Source organism: Meles meles, chromosome 18, assembly GCF_922984935.1.
Source record: "Meles meles chromosome 18, mMelMel3.1 paternal haplotype, whole genome shotgun sequence".
NCBI lineage: Eukaryota > Metazoa > Chordata > Mammalia > Carnivora > Mustelidae > Meles > Meles meles.
In genome coordinates, this window is record NC_060083.1 from 59,502,327 (window position 1) to 59,519,283 (window position 16,957).

Here is a 16,957-nt window from a genome sequence, read left to right on the forward strand (position 1 = left end):
ACAGTAACAGCATCTACCCCCCAGCCCTGCGACATAAGAACAACTCAGTAGGGTGCCTGGGGGGGCTCAGTGGTTTAAAACCTCTGCCTTTGGCTCAGGTCATGATCCCAGGGTTCTGAGATCGAGCCCCGCATCGGGCTCTCTGCTCAACAGGGAGCCTGCTTCCCCACCCCGCCACCTGCCTCTCTGCCTACTTGTGATTTCTGTCTGTCAAATAAATAAAAACTTTTTATTAAAAAAAAAAAAAAAGACGAACTCAGTAAAGATGCATTTTTCTCCCTTCTCCCTCCCCTCCCATCTCTCAGCTCCCAGGCACTTCCTCTCTCCAGGGAGATAAGCGCAGAGACCAGTCGTGGGCAGGGAAGGGGGCCGGCGGGCACGCAGGAGAGGCCTGGGGGCAGTGGAGGCCACCGGGAAGGCCAGAGGGAAGCTACCTGGGCTGTTGCCAGCCAGCATCTGGGCACTCTGAGGTCTCGAGGGCAGCTGGCCGTTGTCGCTGAGGGACTGCTGCCTGCGCACGTGGGGCCGGGACTGCTTGGCCTTGTTGTGCTTGGTCATCCCGGAGACGGAGGCTGGCGGGGGACGGTGAAGGGGAGGGTCCATTCTGAGATGCTGAGTGGGAGCTCTGTGGGGACCCGTGGGGATGGGGAGAGGGCTGCAGGGCCGCTGGTCACGGCCGCCTCGGGTGGGGGGGGGGGGCTTCCCAGTCGGAACTAATGGATACGCCCCTTCTAAGCACTCCATTCGTTCCCGTGTCCATCCTTCCATCCACCCACCCACTCAGATATGCTCTGAGGACCTACAGCCGTGAGCCCTGTGCCTGGTGCTGGGGGAGCTCTGACCTGGGCTCACGTTCAGTGCACACGAGCCCTAAGAGTGGGTGGGGCTTTGGGAGGGGGCGGGGAAATGCAGCAAGTGGCGGGGGGCTGAGGAGGGGCACTTTGAGTTTCGAAGGAGGGGTAGGACTGGGTCCTGCTGGTGCTGGGAACAGAGGCAGAGGCAGGCAAGCCAATGGGGCAGCACGAGGAGGAAGGCTGGCACGAATGTGTCATGGGGCCACGCCGTCCCGGCTCACTGGCTGAGACTAGACGGCTGTCCCCGACCTGCCAACGCTGACCTGGGGCTTTCAGAGCATTTGGAATCGGGGCAGTAGCAGGAGGAGGCACCCACGATCCAGGGGCCCCATGGCCTTCCAGGGGCTGGGCAGACCCCGAGGGACTCCTGGGCAAGGAGCCTGAGGAGTGTCCGGGCCCCTGGGACACTCACTGTCTTTGGTCAGGATGCCTGGCAGCCTTGTATCCATCCGTCCCTTGTAAATATGTCCATCCAAGCCCAAGATATCCACCTCTTCATGCTAGCGGGGGGGGGGGGGGGTCGGGGGGGGGGATATCCATTACCACATGGTCCCTAGAGCATGCCCTCCGGTCCTTCCTCCATGAGGTCAGTGGCACCAAGGGACGTCCTCCCCCCACTCCCAGAACCCTCCCCCGGGCTCTGGCAGCGCCAGGACGCAGGGAGGGCCCGTGGTGGGGGTGGCAGGGCTCGCTGGGCAGGAGGCCCAACAAAGCCTGAGAACCAGAGGCTTTCAGAAACAGCCTCCAGGCAGAGGGCTAGTCATCTACCCTTCTGGTGACATTTTCCAGAACGACTTGAGAACGTGGGGTCCTGTGAGGGCCCTCTCTCTTCGCTCCCAGGCAGCACCCCAACCTTCATGGCGATCTGGACCTCCTCGGTGGGGTACAGGCCCTGGGACAGGTGCTGGAGACGGCTGCGGCGGTAGGGGTACGTGAGGGTGTGGCTGCCCCCGCAGCGCCGGGGCACGCTCGAGTACACGTAGTCGGCTGTCTCTGGCACCCTGTGGTGAAGACGGTGTCCCCTGGGACCCAGCTATGTGGGCGCCAGCCAGCCGGGGATGGGACAGCTGTGGCGGGGGTCTCCAGGAGCCAGGGCAACGCAAATTCGCTGCCGGGCCACCCTGAAGACCACTAATAGCCTCTTTCTCCTGCCCGCCGTCCCCCTTCTTGGGCAGGGCGTTCCCCGGCAGTGGAGCAGACGTTCACAGGGCTGTGGGTGGGCAGAAGCTGAGCCCCGCGGCCAGGGGCCCCGTCTGTGTGGTCCTACCGTTTGTAGCAGGGGGAGCTCAGGCACTGTGCCTGCAGCAGCTCCCGGATCATCTGGCTGCTGGCCTTGACCGAGCCTCCGAAGTGGATCTGCACCTTCTCAATGTCCATCAGCATCTTGGAGTGCATGGTGCGCAGGCGCCCCACGCTCCGCTCCAAGTGCGCCAAGTCGCCCCGAGGGAAGGCGGTGCCGCCCAGCTTGAGGCTGTGGGGCACAGGCGGGTGGGTAAGGGGGCCACGCCAGCCCTTTATCTATGCCCTTTTAAGCAGGACCCTGTGTGGGCAGGAGCCCTGCCCGTAGCACCCCAAGGGACCCCAGATGGGGCGGGGTGGAAGCCAAGAGGGGGAGCAGCCCGGCACACTTAGCCCTCCCTACCTGGAACCCTGAGGGTTCCAAAGTGCAGTTTGAAACCATCCTTACCACTGAACCCCCATCCTTGGGAGATGGAAATGCGGCAGGGAGGTGGGCAGGAGCCCAAGGAGTGTACATTATGTCCTGACCTCCTCCCCCAACAGTCACTGGGCCCACCCTCTGGCTGGGTAACATCGGACCCCTCCCTGCCTCCCCCGCTGGGGCTGCTGAAGCATCTGGGGGTGTGAGGAGGTGAAGAGGTCCCCCGCCGGCAGCCTCAACATTGTCCCACTGGGACCCCCAACAGGGACTCAAAGGCAGGTGATGACTAAATAGGCCTCCACTCTTCTTACTGGGAAGAAGTGGGGGGCTAGCCCAGAAATTACTCCATGCCCCCCACTGTCCAACCAGGAGGAAGAGCCTCTCCAGAGAGCCACTTGCCCTCCAGCCTCTGCCCGGTCTCCCTTGCGAAGCCTCCCCCGGGAGCCCGCTGCCCCGTACTTGCGGCTCTGCTGCCGGACCTGCTCCAGCTCGAAGATAGTGTAGGGGCGGATGGAACGGTGCCCAGGCAGGGCTGGGCCCACAGGAGTCACCGGGATAAATCTGGGCAGGGACAGAGAGAAGAGGACCGTTGGAGCGTGAGAAATCCCATTCCTAAAGCCAGGACTCCACAGTCTATGTGCCCGAGGAGGCTTCCCGTCCAGGGTGTGGCAGAGGGAAGGACGGAGGGCTAGCAAGTGGTGAGGCGTATAGGAATGGACCCGGGGGAGAGGAGAGGAGGAAGGACAAGAGTTGGAGGCAGGTAGGGAACCCAGGAGACACAGCACCAGCTGGGGCTGGCCAGGTGTGGCACTCACTGTCCAGTCACAGCTGTCTCCAAGGGCCGGTCACAAGAGAGGCAGTGGAAATGTGCCAAGAGCTGCCTGTGAGGAGTGGGATACACGCAGAGGGTGAGTGTCCTGCCCGGAGGGTGGGGAGTGGGAGAGATGGAGAACACAGACGGCCTGGGGCCCTCTGCAGGCCTGGCAGGCCGGAAGCTTGGCTCACCAGGGTGGCAGGTCCCAAGCCACCAGAGGCAGATCTGGTCCCTGTTCCCTGGGAACACGCTAGCTCCTAGGCGTGCCTGCTCTGGGGTGCCTCTCCAGCACCCACCTGTGCCAACCCAAAGCCAGCAGGGCTTCAAACGGCCCCTGACGGAGGCCCTGTGTGAACCTCGGGCGCCCTCTGGCGGCCAATAATGGAAACCCGGGGATTCAAGCCTGCCCCAGGGCAGACCAGGGACCCCCTAGAGCAGGCTCAGCTCTGGGGACTGTGGGCCCATCCCCGCCTCGGAGGCCCCAAGGAGCACGCCTGTGCCAGAGAGCTTTAGCCTTCCCTCCCCACCCTTTCTCCAGCGCAGGAGGAACCAGCCTAAGACGGAAGAGCTTTTCAAGCTCAGATTCAGTCCCTGCAGCTAGGGGATGGTCCAGTGGGATCAGCCTCTCCCCCAGGGCACACTGCGCTTGCTGGTGCGAGCTGTTCCTCCGGGGACCCCCTTCCCAGCCCCCCGCTGTGGTCCGCACCCCACCTCCGCATGACCGCTGCCTCGTCCGCCTGGTAGAGGGGAGAGCGCTCCTTGAGCTGCTGCCGCAAGGACTTCCAGCGGTCTTCCAGCAACTTCTTCAGGGGGTCCAGCTCCAGGCGGTCCAGCTGCGGGTGGCGGTGGGTGAGCAGTGAGCGCTGGGAAAGCCGGATGGGGGCAGGGAGTGATCTGCCGCCTCCAGACAGGAGCCTCTGTCTGCCCTCACCTTGCTGTCCATCTCCACCAGGAGCTTGTCCAGCATCTTCTGCCAGTCCTGCTCGTGGCCACTCATCTTCGTCACCAGCTCCTGCATCATGTGGTTCAGCTGCTCCGTGGTGGCATCGAACTGGACACGGCTCACTTTGGCCGCCAGGGCGCTCTTGTCAGCCTTCTGGCCGGAAGAGGGGAGGGGGCCCCAGGTGGGAGAGAGCCGTGGCAGGGCCCCATGACCCTGACATCAAGCCTGGACACTGAGCTCCCTCCAGGCTCCGCTCCACTCCTGGCCTTTCAAAGAAGGACCAGTGAGACCTCGTGGGACACAGGGCGGCTCTTCTGGGCCTGGCCCTTACTTACCACGTCAATCTCCATCTCCAGGTGCTCCCTGTTGGCCTTTTCCTTCTCGAGCTTCTCTAGGCCCTGGTACAGCACCTGGGAGGTGGGGGAGCGGAGAATGAGGAGCCAGGATGGGAACGGCCTCGCACCCCACCTCACCCCACCAGCCGCCCGCGGGCCCCTCACGTCAATGTCCTTCTGCTTCTGCCGGTGGTCTTCGATGAGGCTGCTGGTGGTGATGTTGAGCTTCTCGCAGTCGCCCTGCACCTGCAGGATGGCGCTCTGGACGTGGCCCAGCAGCTCTTCATCCTGTGGCAGGAGGCACAAAGGCAGGCTCCAGGGGACCGCTGCTGGTGTTACTGTCCCGCCTGGGCCGCCCTTAGAACATCGCCCGAAGGCTCCTGGCTGGTTCAGGTGCTGAAGTGGCTGCCTTCGGCTCAGGTCATGGTTGTCTAGCGTCCAGGGATCGAGCCCTGTGCCCGGCTCCCTGCTCAGCAGGACAGTCTGAGTCTCCCTCTCCCCCTGCTCGTGCACTCTCTCTCTCAAATAAATAAAATTTTTAAGATATCACCCAACAGGTAGGCCAACTTTGGGCCCCATTCTGGCTCTCCACAATGTCCCCCTGATCGTGGGGAGGCTCTCTGCTCTTTCTGTGTCCCTCCACGGCACGTGAGATTCAGTCCCCCACCTCCCCATGGTCCAGCCTTGAGGGACCTGGCCCCCCGGAGGGAGTGCCCAGCAGAGGCTCGAGGCTCCAGACTGGTGTGCTGCCCTGTGGCTCCTGAGAGCTGGGGTGTGGGCTACCATCTTTACACCTGCCCTGAGCAGGATCTCAACTCCAGAGCCTAAGAGGCAGGACTCAGGGACTCGAGACTTGTCCCCACCAGGAAGACTGCCCTTCGCTGGGGAAGTGAGAAGGGGGCTGGCATACTGCTGTAAACTGCGTCAAGGAACCCCAAGCTATGCCAGTGTCCCCCGAGGCACGTGAATGCACGGCCCCATCCCCATGGAGCCAGGGTTTCCCCCTGGTCTCATGTCCCCAGAGCTAGTTCTGCTCCTACCCTCGCTGTGACCCAGTGAAAGGACCAGGGACTTGTGTGGGGTCAGTAAAGGGCTCCACTGTGGCAAGCTGGCCCTGAGGCCAGTTAAGTGCCACCAGCGGCTCCCCAGTCTGTGGGTCTCCAGGCTGTGGCTCCCCACTGTGGGGCATAGGAGGCCACTCCAGGAGGGGGGCCGGTGGGAGTCACCTGGCTCTGGAGCTTGGCTTTCTTGGAGGGCCGGGAGGCAGCCAGATTGTTGACCATGTCCTGAAGCTGCTCGTAGCGCCGCACCAGCGTGCTGACCTGGTGGCTCAGGTCCAGGCTGCAGGCGGGGCAGGTGGCCTCCGGGTCAATCTGGCCAGGTTCCAGATTGGACAGCGTCTTGTGAGGAGCCATGCTCAGGGACAGCAGCGTGGAAGATGAGGCCATCATGTTCTCGATGATCGCCCTGAGCTTGTCAAGCTGGGTGTGGGCAAGAAGGCAGGTGCAGAGCAGTGAGCAAGGCACGGCCGCGACCTGTCCACACTGCCAGCCCCACGTGATTCAGGCAGTCGCTGCCTCTGCCAGGCCCTCACAGAGTGTGGGGCATGTAGGAGGCGCCCAGGGCCCGTCTGTTAAATAGCAAACAGAGTTCTCGGCGAGTACGGCCCTGATGCTGAATAAAACCCTTACAGGACGGAGGTCTCTGGACCTTTCTCCAGCCAGCTCGTTGATTCAGTGTGAGGACACGTCTCTTTAGCTAAATCCTCGAGTGGTGACCTCTGTTAGTCCACCAACACTTACAGGAGCTTGACGACACCCAGACACAGCTCTGGGCCCTCTGCTGCTCGCACATGCTCTGTCCCCAGCTAGCATTCGGTAGCGAGAAATCAGTGGGACGGGTGCGACTTCTGTTGCAGGGGTCTCCCCTGGTCTGCGCAGGAGCAGGTGCCGTCCACTGGCTCTCCTGCCCTCTTCTGTTTCCCACAGTCCCCGTGCGTCACTGCACATGACGGGTCCCAGGTTGGCACCGGTTCTGGGTCAGCCAGTCCCACAGCCGTGGGACCTCTTGCCTGGCTCAGAGAGGGGCCGGGCCAACCGAACCCCCTCTCTTGGAAGTGTGCAACATCGCGGGGCCTAGGCAGCCCCTGTGGGCCATGTGCGAAAGCTGGCTGGGTGCACGGTGGGAGGGAGATGTGGCGGTGTTGGAGGGCAACGGGTCAGGACAGGGACACAGAAGCACAGGTGCGCACAGAAACAGACGTGAAGGATGGAGCCCGGGCGGCGCCGGCCAGACTGCCTCCTTGGCCTGGAAGTTCAGCCTTTTCCAGCGCCCCACACCAATGCACTTTCAACCAAGCTCCCCTGTGCCTGAGCTCAGTGAGACTCCTACTTGCTCCCAGAAGAACCTACATGCTTCTGAAGTGTCCGTAAGTGTGGCAGAGGGCCCGTGGGGTAAAAGGATGGGCTGATTCTCTAGGAGAGAGGAAGGTGCCTCCCCAAACTATGGGCTTTTCAGTGGAGTTGTGAAGGGTAAGTAGGAGCCCGGTAAGTGGGGATGACAAGGACATTCCGGGACGAGGAGCAGCATGGGAAAGCAGCTGTGTATTCAGAGGTAGGAAGCTGAGACGGCGGAAAATGGGGAGAGCGGAGGCCGGTGCCCTGAAGAGTCTGTGGTAGGAGCCCGGGCCTGCCCGGAGTGTGGCTACCAGGACAGCCCTGGAGGTTGCTAAGCTTAGATGTGAGCTGCGGACACAATCTTCTACTCCTAGAGCCTCACACTGGACAAATGGCTTTGGGGTCAAGAAATGGTACATGCCTGCGGGGTGTGGGAGTGGCCCAGAACTTGGCTTTTATCCCCGAGGCACTCCTGATGTCAGTCCCCTTGGCCCCGTGGCTTTTCCCGTCCGGTCCTCCTGCAAGTACTCACAGGGCCGGTTCTGGTCCAGACGCTCTTCAGTGGGAAGAGTCTGGAATGACCCGCGATTGCATCACTCAAGATTTAAAGGCAGACGCTACCGGAGCACCTGGGTGGCTCAGTTAGTTAAGCGTCTGGTTCTTGCTTTCGCCTCAGGTCATGATCTCAGGGTCCTGGGATCGAGCCCCGAGTCAGGTTTCACACCTGCACAGAGTCTGCTTGTCCCTCCCTCTGCTCTTGCCCCCCCTTGTGCTCTCTCTTTTTCAAATAAATACATAAAATCGTAAAGGCAGACACTAACAAGAGGATGGAAAGACAGCCCACAGAATGGGCCAAATCCTCGCAGATCTGTGACCGCTGAGAGTCTGGCAGCCCCGCCCTCCACGGCCAACTGAGAAGAGCCCTGGTCTCACCTGGTCCTGTAGGTAGAGGGAGGCTTCGGAAACTGAATGCTCCATGCTGACCTTGCCCCGCTCTTGGCTCTCCCTCAGCTCGGCCAGTTCCTTCTCGATGTCAGCCACGGTAACTCTGAGAGACGCGCAGAAGACACGGCCTGGCGCCACCACCCATCCCAGGGGCCGGGCCCACGTGTCCTACGAGGGTCAGAGGAAGACCCGCACCACGGCTCCTGGGCCCGCCCCACGGCAGGCGCTATCTAGGGAGTCCTGGGCGCTGCTTGTCCGGGAAGTGGGTGCCCGCGTGCCCGCGTGCCGACCTGAGAGGTTTCTAGGGGGTGGGACCTGGCCCCACCAGGAGAGGGCCCTGTGGGAGCTCTGGCAAGTGCCCTCCTCCAGCCTCCGTCTGGGGACAGAGACTGCTGCTGCTGGACTGTTTTTTTGTTGTTTTGTTTTTAATTTTTTTTAAAAGATTTTATTTATTTATTTGACAGACAGAGATCACAAGCAGGCAGAGAGGCAGGCAGAGAGAGAGGAAGGGAAGCAGGCTCCCTGCTGAGCAGAGAGCCTGATGCAGGGCTCGATCCCAGGACCCTGGGGTCATGACCCGAGCCGAAGGCAGAGGCATTAACCCACTGAGCCACCCAGGCGCCCCGCTGGACTGTTTTAAGAACCTCGGAAACTTCTACCAGCCACTTGAACTACATATGGCCACCCTGAAGGGCAGACACAGCCAGGGTCAAAGACAGGGGCCAGTTCAGACTGTGAGTGAGCCAAAGGCAGCCTTCACCTCCTTGGCTGGGGCGAGGCGATGCCCGGACACAAGTTGCGCTCGGGAGGGGTATTTTACCTGAGGATTCCCAGCTGCAAGCTCAGCGAGCCGTCCTTCGTGTCTTTTCCTGTTTCGTGCTCCCCGTTGCCCTCCAGGATCTTTTGCATCCTCTCCGTCTGCAAACCCAGCGGAAGAGGAAGGTCAGGCTTAGGCTTGAGTTCTTGGCCTTCTGCATATGCGTCCGCAGCCCGAGGAAGCCCCTTTCCTGAGCCCTCATCCTGATCCAAGCCTCTGACAAGAAACATCTGTCTGTCTGTCCCTTCTGGACGTCCATCCATCCATCCGCTCACCCATCTATCCACCCGTCCTGCGGCTGTGGACAGCTGGCGTTAAGAGAACCACTGAAGATCTGGTAGCCCCTTGCCATGGCCACCGGCCCCGGAGCATCCCCCAAACTTGGCTCCAAGGCTGTTGGAAACGGCCCCCATGTAATGAAAAGAGCACTGGCCTCCTTGTTGGCTCCGCTGAGTCTCAACAGTTTTGAGCGTGCGGTGTGAGACCCAGGAGCTGAACATGATGTCACCTGAGGGACATTTCCTACCTGACAGGCTTGTAAAAATCCAACGAGATAATAATGTCAGCGCAAGGACGGTGCCATCCATCAAAATACAAGTGGAAAGTGGGATTGCGGGCCCTCAAAGGCAGAGTAGGCGGGCCCTCCCTTACTTACTTTTGCTTTTTCCTGTCGAACTTCTTTGGTTAAAGACTTTAAGGTATTCAGCTGTTCCTGCAGGTCTGGGGGTATAGCCTTTTTGACTGTGAACAATGGAGGCCTTATTCGTCAAAAGGGTTAGATCTCCAGCAGGCTCCCAATCCCTGTTTCCAGCCCCCATGGTGAAGCCCCGCCCAATCTCTGTTCCCAGCCCCCGTGGTGAAGTCCCCCACCCCCACCAGCAAACAGCAGGACCCCCCACTTCTGCTTTTCCCGGTGATGGGGGAGGGGGGTGGGATGGAGAGGAAAGAGAGGTGTCCTTACCCTCTAAAAAAATCCACCTAATGCTTACTATCCCAAAGGACTTTGGGACTACTAACCCACACTTGGCACCCAACTCTCAAATCTTAATTATTCTCTGGGCCCACCACTGTGCATGGACCGAGGTGAAGCTGACTTCTTCGGCGTGCTCCCTCCCCGCCCACCGGCCTCCGCGGCTGTCCAGGTAGTCTGCCAGGGCACCGGAACCGCCTCACTCTTTTCCTGAGGCTCCTTCGCTCCGAGTTGTTTAATTCCAACTTTTGGACCCCAAAGGCTATAGTAGAGCCCAGAAAGGCTAAGAAGGGACATGCTATTTGCAGCGACTCAGGAAGCAGCCCAGCAGCCCGAGGAGGCCAGGGGATGCCGGATACCCAGAGAGCGGCCCCTCCTCCGCGCCCCTGGAACCCACCCATGAGGCCGAGCAGGTACTGGATCTTCTCCAGGTCGGTCTGGCCAGCCTGCTCTTCATCCAGCTCCTTCATGTTCTCCTTGAGCTCTACATAGAGCCCGAGGAGCTCTCCCATCAGACGAAATGTTTCCACTGCCATGGGGAAGGTCGGAGCTAATTTATCCAGCGAGTCACGTCTCTCGCTCTGGAAATCACTCTTTTCGGAGGAGACTCGGAGGAGATAGCTGAGAGAGTCCGCGCTCCTGGGAAAGGCGGCTGCTTGGCTGGGAGTAGTCCGGACCGGAAAGGCAGGCTGGCCTGAGGCATATATTTGTTTTGGATCCAAACCCATCTGGACACGCGGATCTACCCCCGGGATGCCTGGGCCGTGAGGGCCAGGATAGGATCGGTCCCAGGATTCTGGGATAGAGGATACATGGTCTTGCTGTTCTGGGCCTGCTTGTCCCTGGCCATGCTGAGCCGGGCCAGGCGAAACCAAATGCTGTTGATCTCGCTGGGCAGATCCCACATGGGGGCTTAATGGTGTCAGGCCATGCTGGTCTGTGCCACGATGTAACAAACCTTGCTGGTCAGTTTCTGATAAACCTTTCTGGCCAATACCTGGTGATGCCAAGCCTTGATTGGCTCGAAGTGCTGGCACCTGACCATGTAGGTGTCTGTCAGGAGGTGTGACACCGGGGTGATACGGGTGCGCTAAAGATCTTGGAAAATCTGCGGCAAATGCTGGAAAGCCACGAAGCCCTGTGCCTGCTGGTATCACACCTGGTTGTCCGGTACCAGGTTGCCTCAAGCCATGCTGATCAATTTCAGGTGGAACCAAACCACGCTGATCAGCACGAGGCTGCATGAAACCGTGTGGATATGTACCAGGATGGACCAAACCACGAGGATAGGCACCAGGTGGAACTGAACCACGAGGATAGGCACTGGATTGACCCAAACCTTGTAGATAGGCGCCAGGTTGAATCAATCCAGGAGGATATGCGCCAGGTTGAGAAGAGCCACGTGGATCTGTGTCAGCCTGTACCAAGCCACGCTGATCCACTCTACGTTGCCCTAAACCAAGCTGATCTGTACCAGGTTGGTCCAAACCACCCTGACCTGCACCAGGCTGGACCAAAGCAGGCTGAACCATGCCAGGTTGACCTACACCAGGTTGTACCAACCCACGTTGATCCAGTACAGGCTGCACCAAGCCAGGCTGACCTGTACCAGGTTGTACCAACCCACCCTGGTCCATTCTAGGTTGGACCATACCAGGCTGAGCTGCACCAGGTTGTACTAACCCGCGCTGATCCACTCTAGGTTGGGCCAAACCACGCTGACCTGCACCAGGTTGGACCAAACCATGTTGATCCAGTATAGGCTGCGCCAAGCCAGACTGACCTGCACCAGGATGCACCAAACCACGCTGGTCCATGCCAGGCTGCGCCAAGCCAGGCTGACCTGCACCAGGAATCACCAAACCACGCTGGTCCATGCCAGGCTGCGCCAAGCCAGGCTGACCTGAGCCAGGTTGCACCAAACCACGATGATCCATGCCAGGCTGCGCCAAGCCAGGCTGACCTGCACCAGGATGCACCAAACCACGCTGGTCCATGCCAGGCTGCGCCAAGCCAGGCTGACCTGCGCCAGGATGCACCAAACCACGCTGGTCCATGCCAGGCTGCGCCAAGCCAGGCTGACCTGCGCCAGGTTGCACCAAACCACGATGATCCATGCCAGGCTGCGCCAAGCCAGGCTGACCTGCACCAGGATGCACCAAACCACGCTGGTCCATGCGAGGCTGCGCCAAGCCAGGCTGACCTGAGCCAGTTTGCACCAAACCACGCTGGTCCATGCCAGGCTGCGCCAAGCCAGGCTGACCTGCGCCAGGTTGCACCAAACCACGCTGGTCCATGCCAGGCTGCGCCAAGCCAGGCTGACCTGAGCCAGTTTGCACCAAACCATGCTGATCCATGTCAGGCTGTGCCAGGTCAGGCTGACCTGCGCCAGGTGGCACCATACCACGCTGGACGATGCCAGGTGGTGCCAAGCCAGGCTGATCTGCACCAGGTTGCACCAAACCATGTTGATCCATGCCAGGCTGCACCAAGCCAGGCTGACCTGCGCCAGGTCTCACCAAACCACGCTGATCCATGCCAGGCTGCGGCAAGCCAGGCTGACTGGCACCAGATTGCACCAAACCACGCTGGTCCATGCCAGGCTGTGCCAAGTGAGGCTGAACTGCACCAGGTTGCACCAAACCATGCTGACCCATGCCAGGCTGCGCCAAGCGAGGCTGATCTGCACCAGCTTGCACCAAACCACGCTGGTCCATGCCAGGCTGCACTAAGCCAGGCTGACCTGCACCAGGTTGCACGAAACCACGTTGATCCAAGCCAGGATGACTAGCACCAGGTTGCATTAAACCACGCTGATCCATGCCAGGCTGACCTGCGCCAGGTTGTACCAAACCATGCTGATCCATGCCAGGCTGCATCAAGCCAGGCTGACCTGCACCAGGTTGCACCAAACCACGCTGATCCATGCCCGGATGTGCCAAGCCAGGCTGACCTGCGCCAGGTTGCAACAAACCACGCTGACCCATGCCAGGCTGCGCCAAGCCAGGCTGACGTGCACCAGGTTGCACCAAACCACGCTGACCCATGCCAGGCTGCGCCAAGCTAGGCTGACCTGCGCCAGGTTGCACCAAACCACGCTGATCCATGCCAGGCTGCGGCAAGCCAGGCTGACCTGTGCCAGGCTGCACCAAACCACGCTGACCCATGCCAGGCTGCGCCAAGCCAGGCTGACCTGTGCCAGGTTGCACCAAACCACGCTGGTCCATGCCAGGCTGACCTGCACCAGGTTGCACCAAACCACGCTGATCCACGCCAGGCTGTGCCAAGCCAGGCTGACGTGCACCAGGTTGCACCAAACCACGCTGACCCATGCCAGGCTGCCCCAAGCCAGGCTGACCTGCGCCAGGTTGCACCAAACCATGTTGATCCATTCCAGGCTGCCCCAAGCCAGGCTGACCTGCGCCAGGTTGCACCAAACCACGCTGATCCATGCCAGGCTGCGGCAAGCCAGGCTGACCTGTGCCAGGCTGCACCAAACCATGCTGACCCATGCCAGGCTGCGCCAAGCCAGGCTGACCTGTGCCAGGTTGCACCAAACCACGCTGGTCCATGCTAGGCTGACCTGCACCAGGTTGCACCAAACCACGCTGATCCACGCCAGGCTGCCCCAAGCCAGGCTGACCTGCGCCAGGCTGCACCAAACCACGCTGGTCCATACCAAGTTGGACTGACTCATGCTGATCTATTCCAGGTTGGGCCAAATCACGCTGACTTATAACAGGTTGGACCAAACCACGTTGACCTGCACCAGGCTGCATTAAAGTAGGCTGAACTGTGCCAGGTTGGAACAAAACACGGTGATCCATTCCAACTTGGACCAAACCATGTTGATCCATTTCAGGCTCCACCAAAGGATGCTGATCCATTCTAAGATGGGCTGAATCGTGTTGACCTATTCCAGATTGTGACAAACCAGGCTGAACTGCACTTGGCTGGACCAAACCAGATGGATATATGTTTGGCTGTACCAAGTCAAACGGATATGCACCAGGCTGTCCCCAGCCACTGGAATATGCACCAGGCTGTGCCCAATCAGGTAGATAAGCACCAGGCTGGACCAAACCACTTTGATCCACAAGAGTCTGGACCAAACCATGGCGATCTGCACGAGGCTGAACCAAGCCACGCTGACTGGCACCAGGGTGGACCAAACCATGCTGGCCTGCACCAGGCTGACCTGCACCGGGCTGACCTGCACCGGGCTGCACCAAACCACGCAGACCTGCACCAGCTGGTACCAAACCATGCTGGTCTGGCCCAGGCTGTATTATATCATGCTGATCTGTACCAGGATGAGGGAACTCAGCTGTTTCCAAGCTGGGCTGTATAAAACCTTGCCGATCTGCAACAATTTGCATCAAACCAGGTGATGCCAAACCATGTTGATGTGTGAGGTGTGGAACCAATCCTTGTTGATCCATGCCGGACATTAAAAATCCAGGCTGATCTGCAGTCAAGGGCACCAATCCGCGCTGATCCACACCAGGCTGTTGGGCTGTGCCGGGAAGTCCTGGGCCATACTGATACGTGCCAAGTGGAACCATGCCAGGCTGAACTGTGCTAGGTAGTTCCCATCCTTGCTGGTACGTGCCGGGTACCACGGGTGGCGCCGTCCCATACTGATCCAGGCCAGGTGTTACCAAGCCCCACTCATCCATTCCAGGTGGCATCACACCAAGCTGACCCATGCTGTGCGGTACCACAGCATGTGGGTAAGTCCTGGGATGGTGCCATGCCAGTGGGTCCATGCCATATGGTCCCAGTCCATGCTGATCTGATCCGGGCTGGGTTTGACCCTGGCTTGCATCCACCCCCCATTGCTGATCTGGGTGTACTTGATGCTCATCTCGGGCCACAGGGCCTGAGGATAGGTCCTGTAGGGTGGGACCAGGCTGTGCTTCTCGGTCCTCTTTTCTTAGATGGGCTGAGCTGTGCAACGGCCGCTCTCTTGTCCTGGGGCGATCTGACTCTACTCTGGATTGGGATGCAGATGGGTGATGGGCCTTTGCCACGCCAGCTTCGTCACGGGCCCTCGGGTGCTTTTCTCTAGCAGGGAATGCGGCAGCGGAGGCACCTCTGCTTCGTTCCCTGGTGACCCATTCAGAGGGGTTTCTTATGCCACTGAGTCCTGAAAAGGTCTGATCTGAGCCATAAGCACGGGGAGAATCCACAGCCCGGTCAGCACTTGACCGCGTGATGGGGACTCCGCCTTGAAGTATGTCATCTGACGTTGCAGAAGCGTGCCCTCTGCGTTGAGGGAGTCCCGTTGTCTCCAAGCCCTGGTTGATAGGAAGAGAGAAGTCAGTAACTGCGGGTAGAAAGGACTCCCTCACACTAAGACGTGAAGGCAAGAACATCTGGGACATCAGACTAGGGTGACTTGGGGCTTTTGGAGAAGGACACCCTCTGGTCCCCAAAACTAGGCTGGCCACAAAAACTCTGACATTCTTGAAGGATACGTCCGCAAGGCTTTGAGAATCTGCGCATTCACAAATGGCATCATCACGTGTCAACTGCCCTCGTCAAAGACAGCGGGAAAACGGGCGCCCCGGTGGCTCAGTGGGTTAAAGCCTCTGCCTTCAGCTCAGGTCATGATCCCGGGGTCCTGGGATCAAGCCCGGCGTCGGGCTTTCTGCTCGGCAGGGAGCCTGCTTCTCCCTCTCTCTCTCTGCCTGCCTCTGCCTATGTGTGATCTCTGTCTGTCAAATAAATAAATAAAATCTTAAAAAAAAAAAGACAGCGTGAAATACTGGACGATACAAGCGATCTACTGTAACTATTGCTCCGCCTATAAATAAAGTACATGAGTCATTTATTAAGTTCACAATATAAAGTTTGTCCCATCATTGGCCCATTGTTGATGGCAGAAGTATCACTGCCAGGCAAGTGAACCACGTATCCGAAATGTAAACGCACAAACTCCGGGGCCCGGAAGTTCCATCGCTGAGGTCTCCTCTATGGACTCTTACAAAGGGCTTCCAGGACATTCGTCCAGAGTCTGCGGCACCATTTAAGCACACAGGTTATCAATAGGGGACTGATAAATGAGGGGGGGGCATGCCCACAGAGTACAATACTCAGAATCCGTTAAAAAATGATGGACTATTTCCATTTCTAGTCCAAACAGAATAAAAGGAATTGGACTTACCCTCCTCCTGTTTATAGAAACTCAAAACCAAAAACCAAACCCAAACCAAAAAAACCCCTGAACTATGAAACGGTGGTTTTCTAGACACTGGATATCAGCTAGTGAAGGCCAGCCATCCCTGAAAGATGGGGAGACAAACTATGGGAGCCCTCGTGTTGCCTCGGCTTGTTGCCATTCTGGTGGAGTTTCTAGGCTGCCATCCCAGGAGAGGGATTCCCTGAGTTGAGGAGACAGACCTGAACATTCACGGAGACCGAGGCAACGAAAGTTCGCACGACAGAGTATCAGATAGAAAGGAGGTGCACGGGGACGCCTGGGTGGCTGTTGGTTGCGAGTTTACGACTCTTGATTTCAGCTCAGGTCATGGTCTCAGGGTCCTGGCATCGAGCCCCGTGTCAGGCTCCACACTCAGCGGGAAAGGGGAGTCTGCTTGAGGATTCCCTCTCTCTCTCCCTCTTGCCCCTTCGCTGGCTCATGTTCTCCCTCTTAATAACTAAATCTTAAAAAAAAAAAAAGAAGAAGAAAGGAGATACACATAGAGAGGACTCAGGAGATCTGTAGATGTTCAGCACAGAAATGATCAGCGTGTGTCTGAGGAGACTACCCAAGCAAGCCTGGAGGGAACAGTGCCGGACTCTCACAGGGCTGGCAACAGTGCCTGTTTCTGTCAGCCAGCTGGAAAAACCTCAGTTCAGGGGACAGTACTGAGAAAGGTGTTGCCTCAGAAGCAGAGAATCATCAGTTCCACACTGAACTCTGCTTCGGAGCCACTAAAAAACCCAGCCACGGGCACCTGGGTGGCTTGGTCGGTGAATCATCTGCCTCTGGCTCAGGTCAGGATCTCAGGGTCCTTGGATCGAGCCCCGCATGGGACTCTGCTTCTCCCTCTGCCCCTCCCCCTGCTTGTGCCTCTCCCTCTCTCTCAAATAAATAAATAAGACTCTTTTTAAAGAAATCACCCAAACAAAATATACGGTAAAAGAAACAACAAGGGAATTAAAACAGTCCCCTAGAATATACTTATTTAACATGAAAGAGACAAAATTGAGGAATA

The 16,957-nt window shown here is 58.8% G+C and overlaps 1 protein-coding gene across 1 annotated transcript in view; it reads right to left on the minus strand.

Annotated features, from left to right (window-relative positions):
• The window catches only part of QRICH2 (glutamine rich 2), a 35,529-nt gene that overhangs the window by 4,131 nt on the left and 14,441 nt on the right, over positions 1–16,957 (minus strand). Inside the window, exons 5-20 of the mRNA XM_045986285.1 lie at positions 12,952–15,034; positions 10,132–12,426; positions 9,420–9,505; positions 8,768–8,865; positions 7,936–8,050; positions 5,833–6,087; positions 4,772–4,894; positions 4,607–4,681; positions 4,260–4,424; positions 4,040–4,161; positions 3,330–3,395; positions 2,974–3,075; positions 2,122–2,325; positions 1,708–1,855; positions 1,129–1,354; positions 435–779 (exon numbers count right to left, since the gene is read on the minus strand). Coding sequence (XP_045842241.1) covers positions 435–779; positions 1,129–1,354; positions 1,708–1,855; positions 2,122–2,325; positions 2,974–3,075; positions 3,330–3,395; positions 4,040–4,161; positions 4,260–4,424; positions 4,607–4,681; positions 4,772–4,894; positions 5,833–6,087; positions 7,936–8,050; positions 8,768–8,865; positions 9,420–9,505; positions 10,132–12,426; positions 12,952–15,034 — 6,508 coding nt within the window. The remainder of the gene's footprint in view (positions 1–434; positions 780–1,128; positions 1,355–1,707; positions 1,856–2,121; positions 2,326–2,973; positions 3,076–3,329; positions 3,396–4,039; positions 4,162–4,259; positions 4,425–4,606; positions 4,682–4,771; positions 4,895–5,832; positions 6,088–7,935; positions 8,051–8,767; positions 8,866–9,419; positions 9,506–10,131; positions 12,427–12,951; positions 15,035–16,957) is intronic.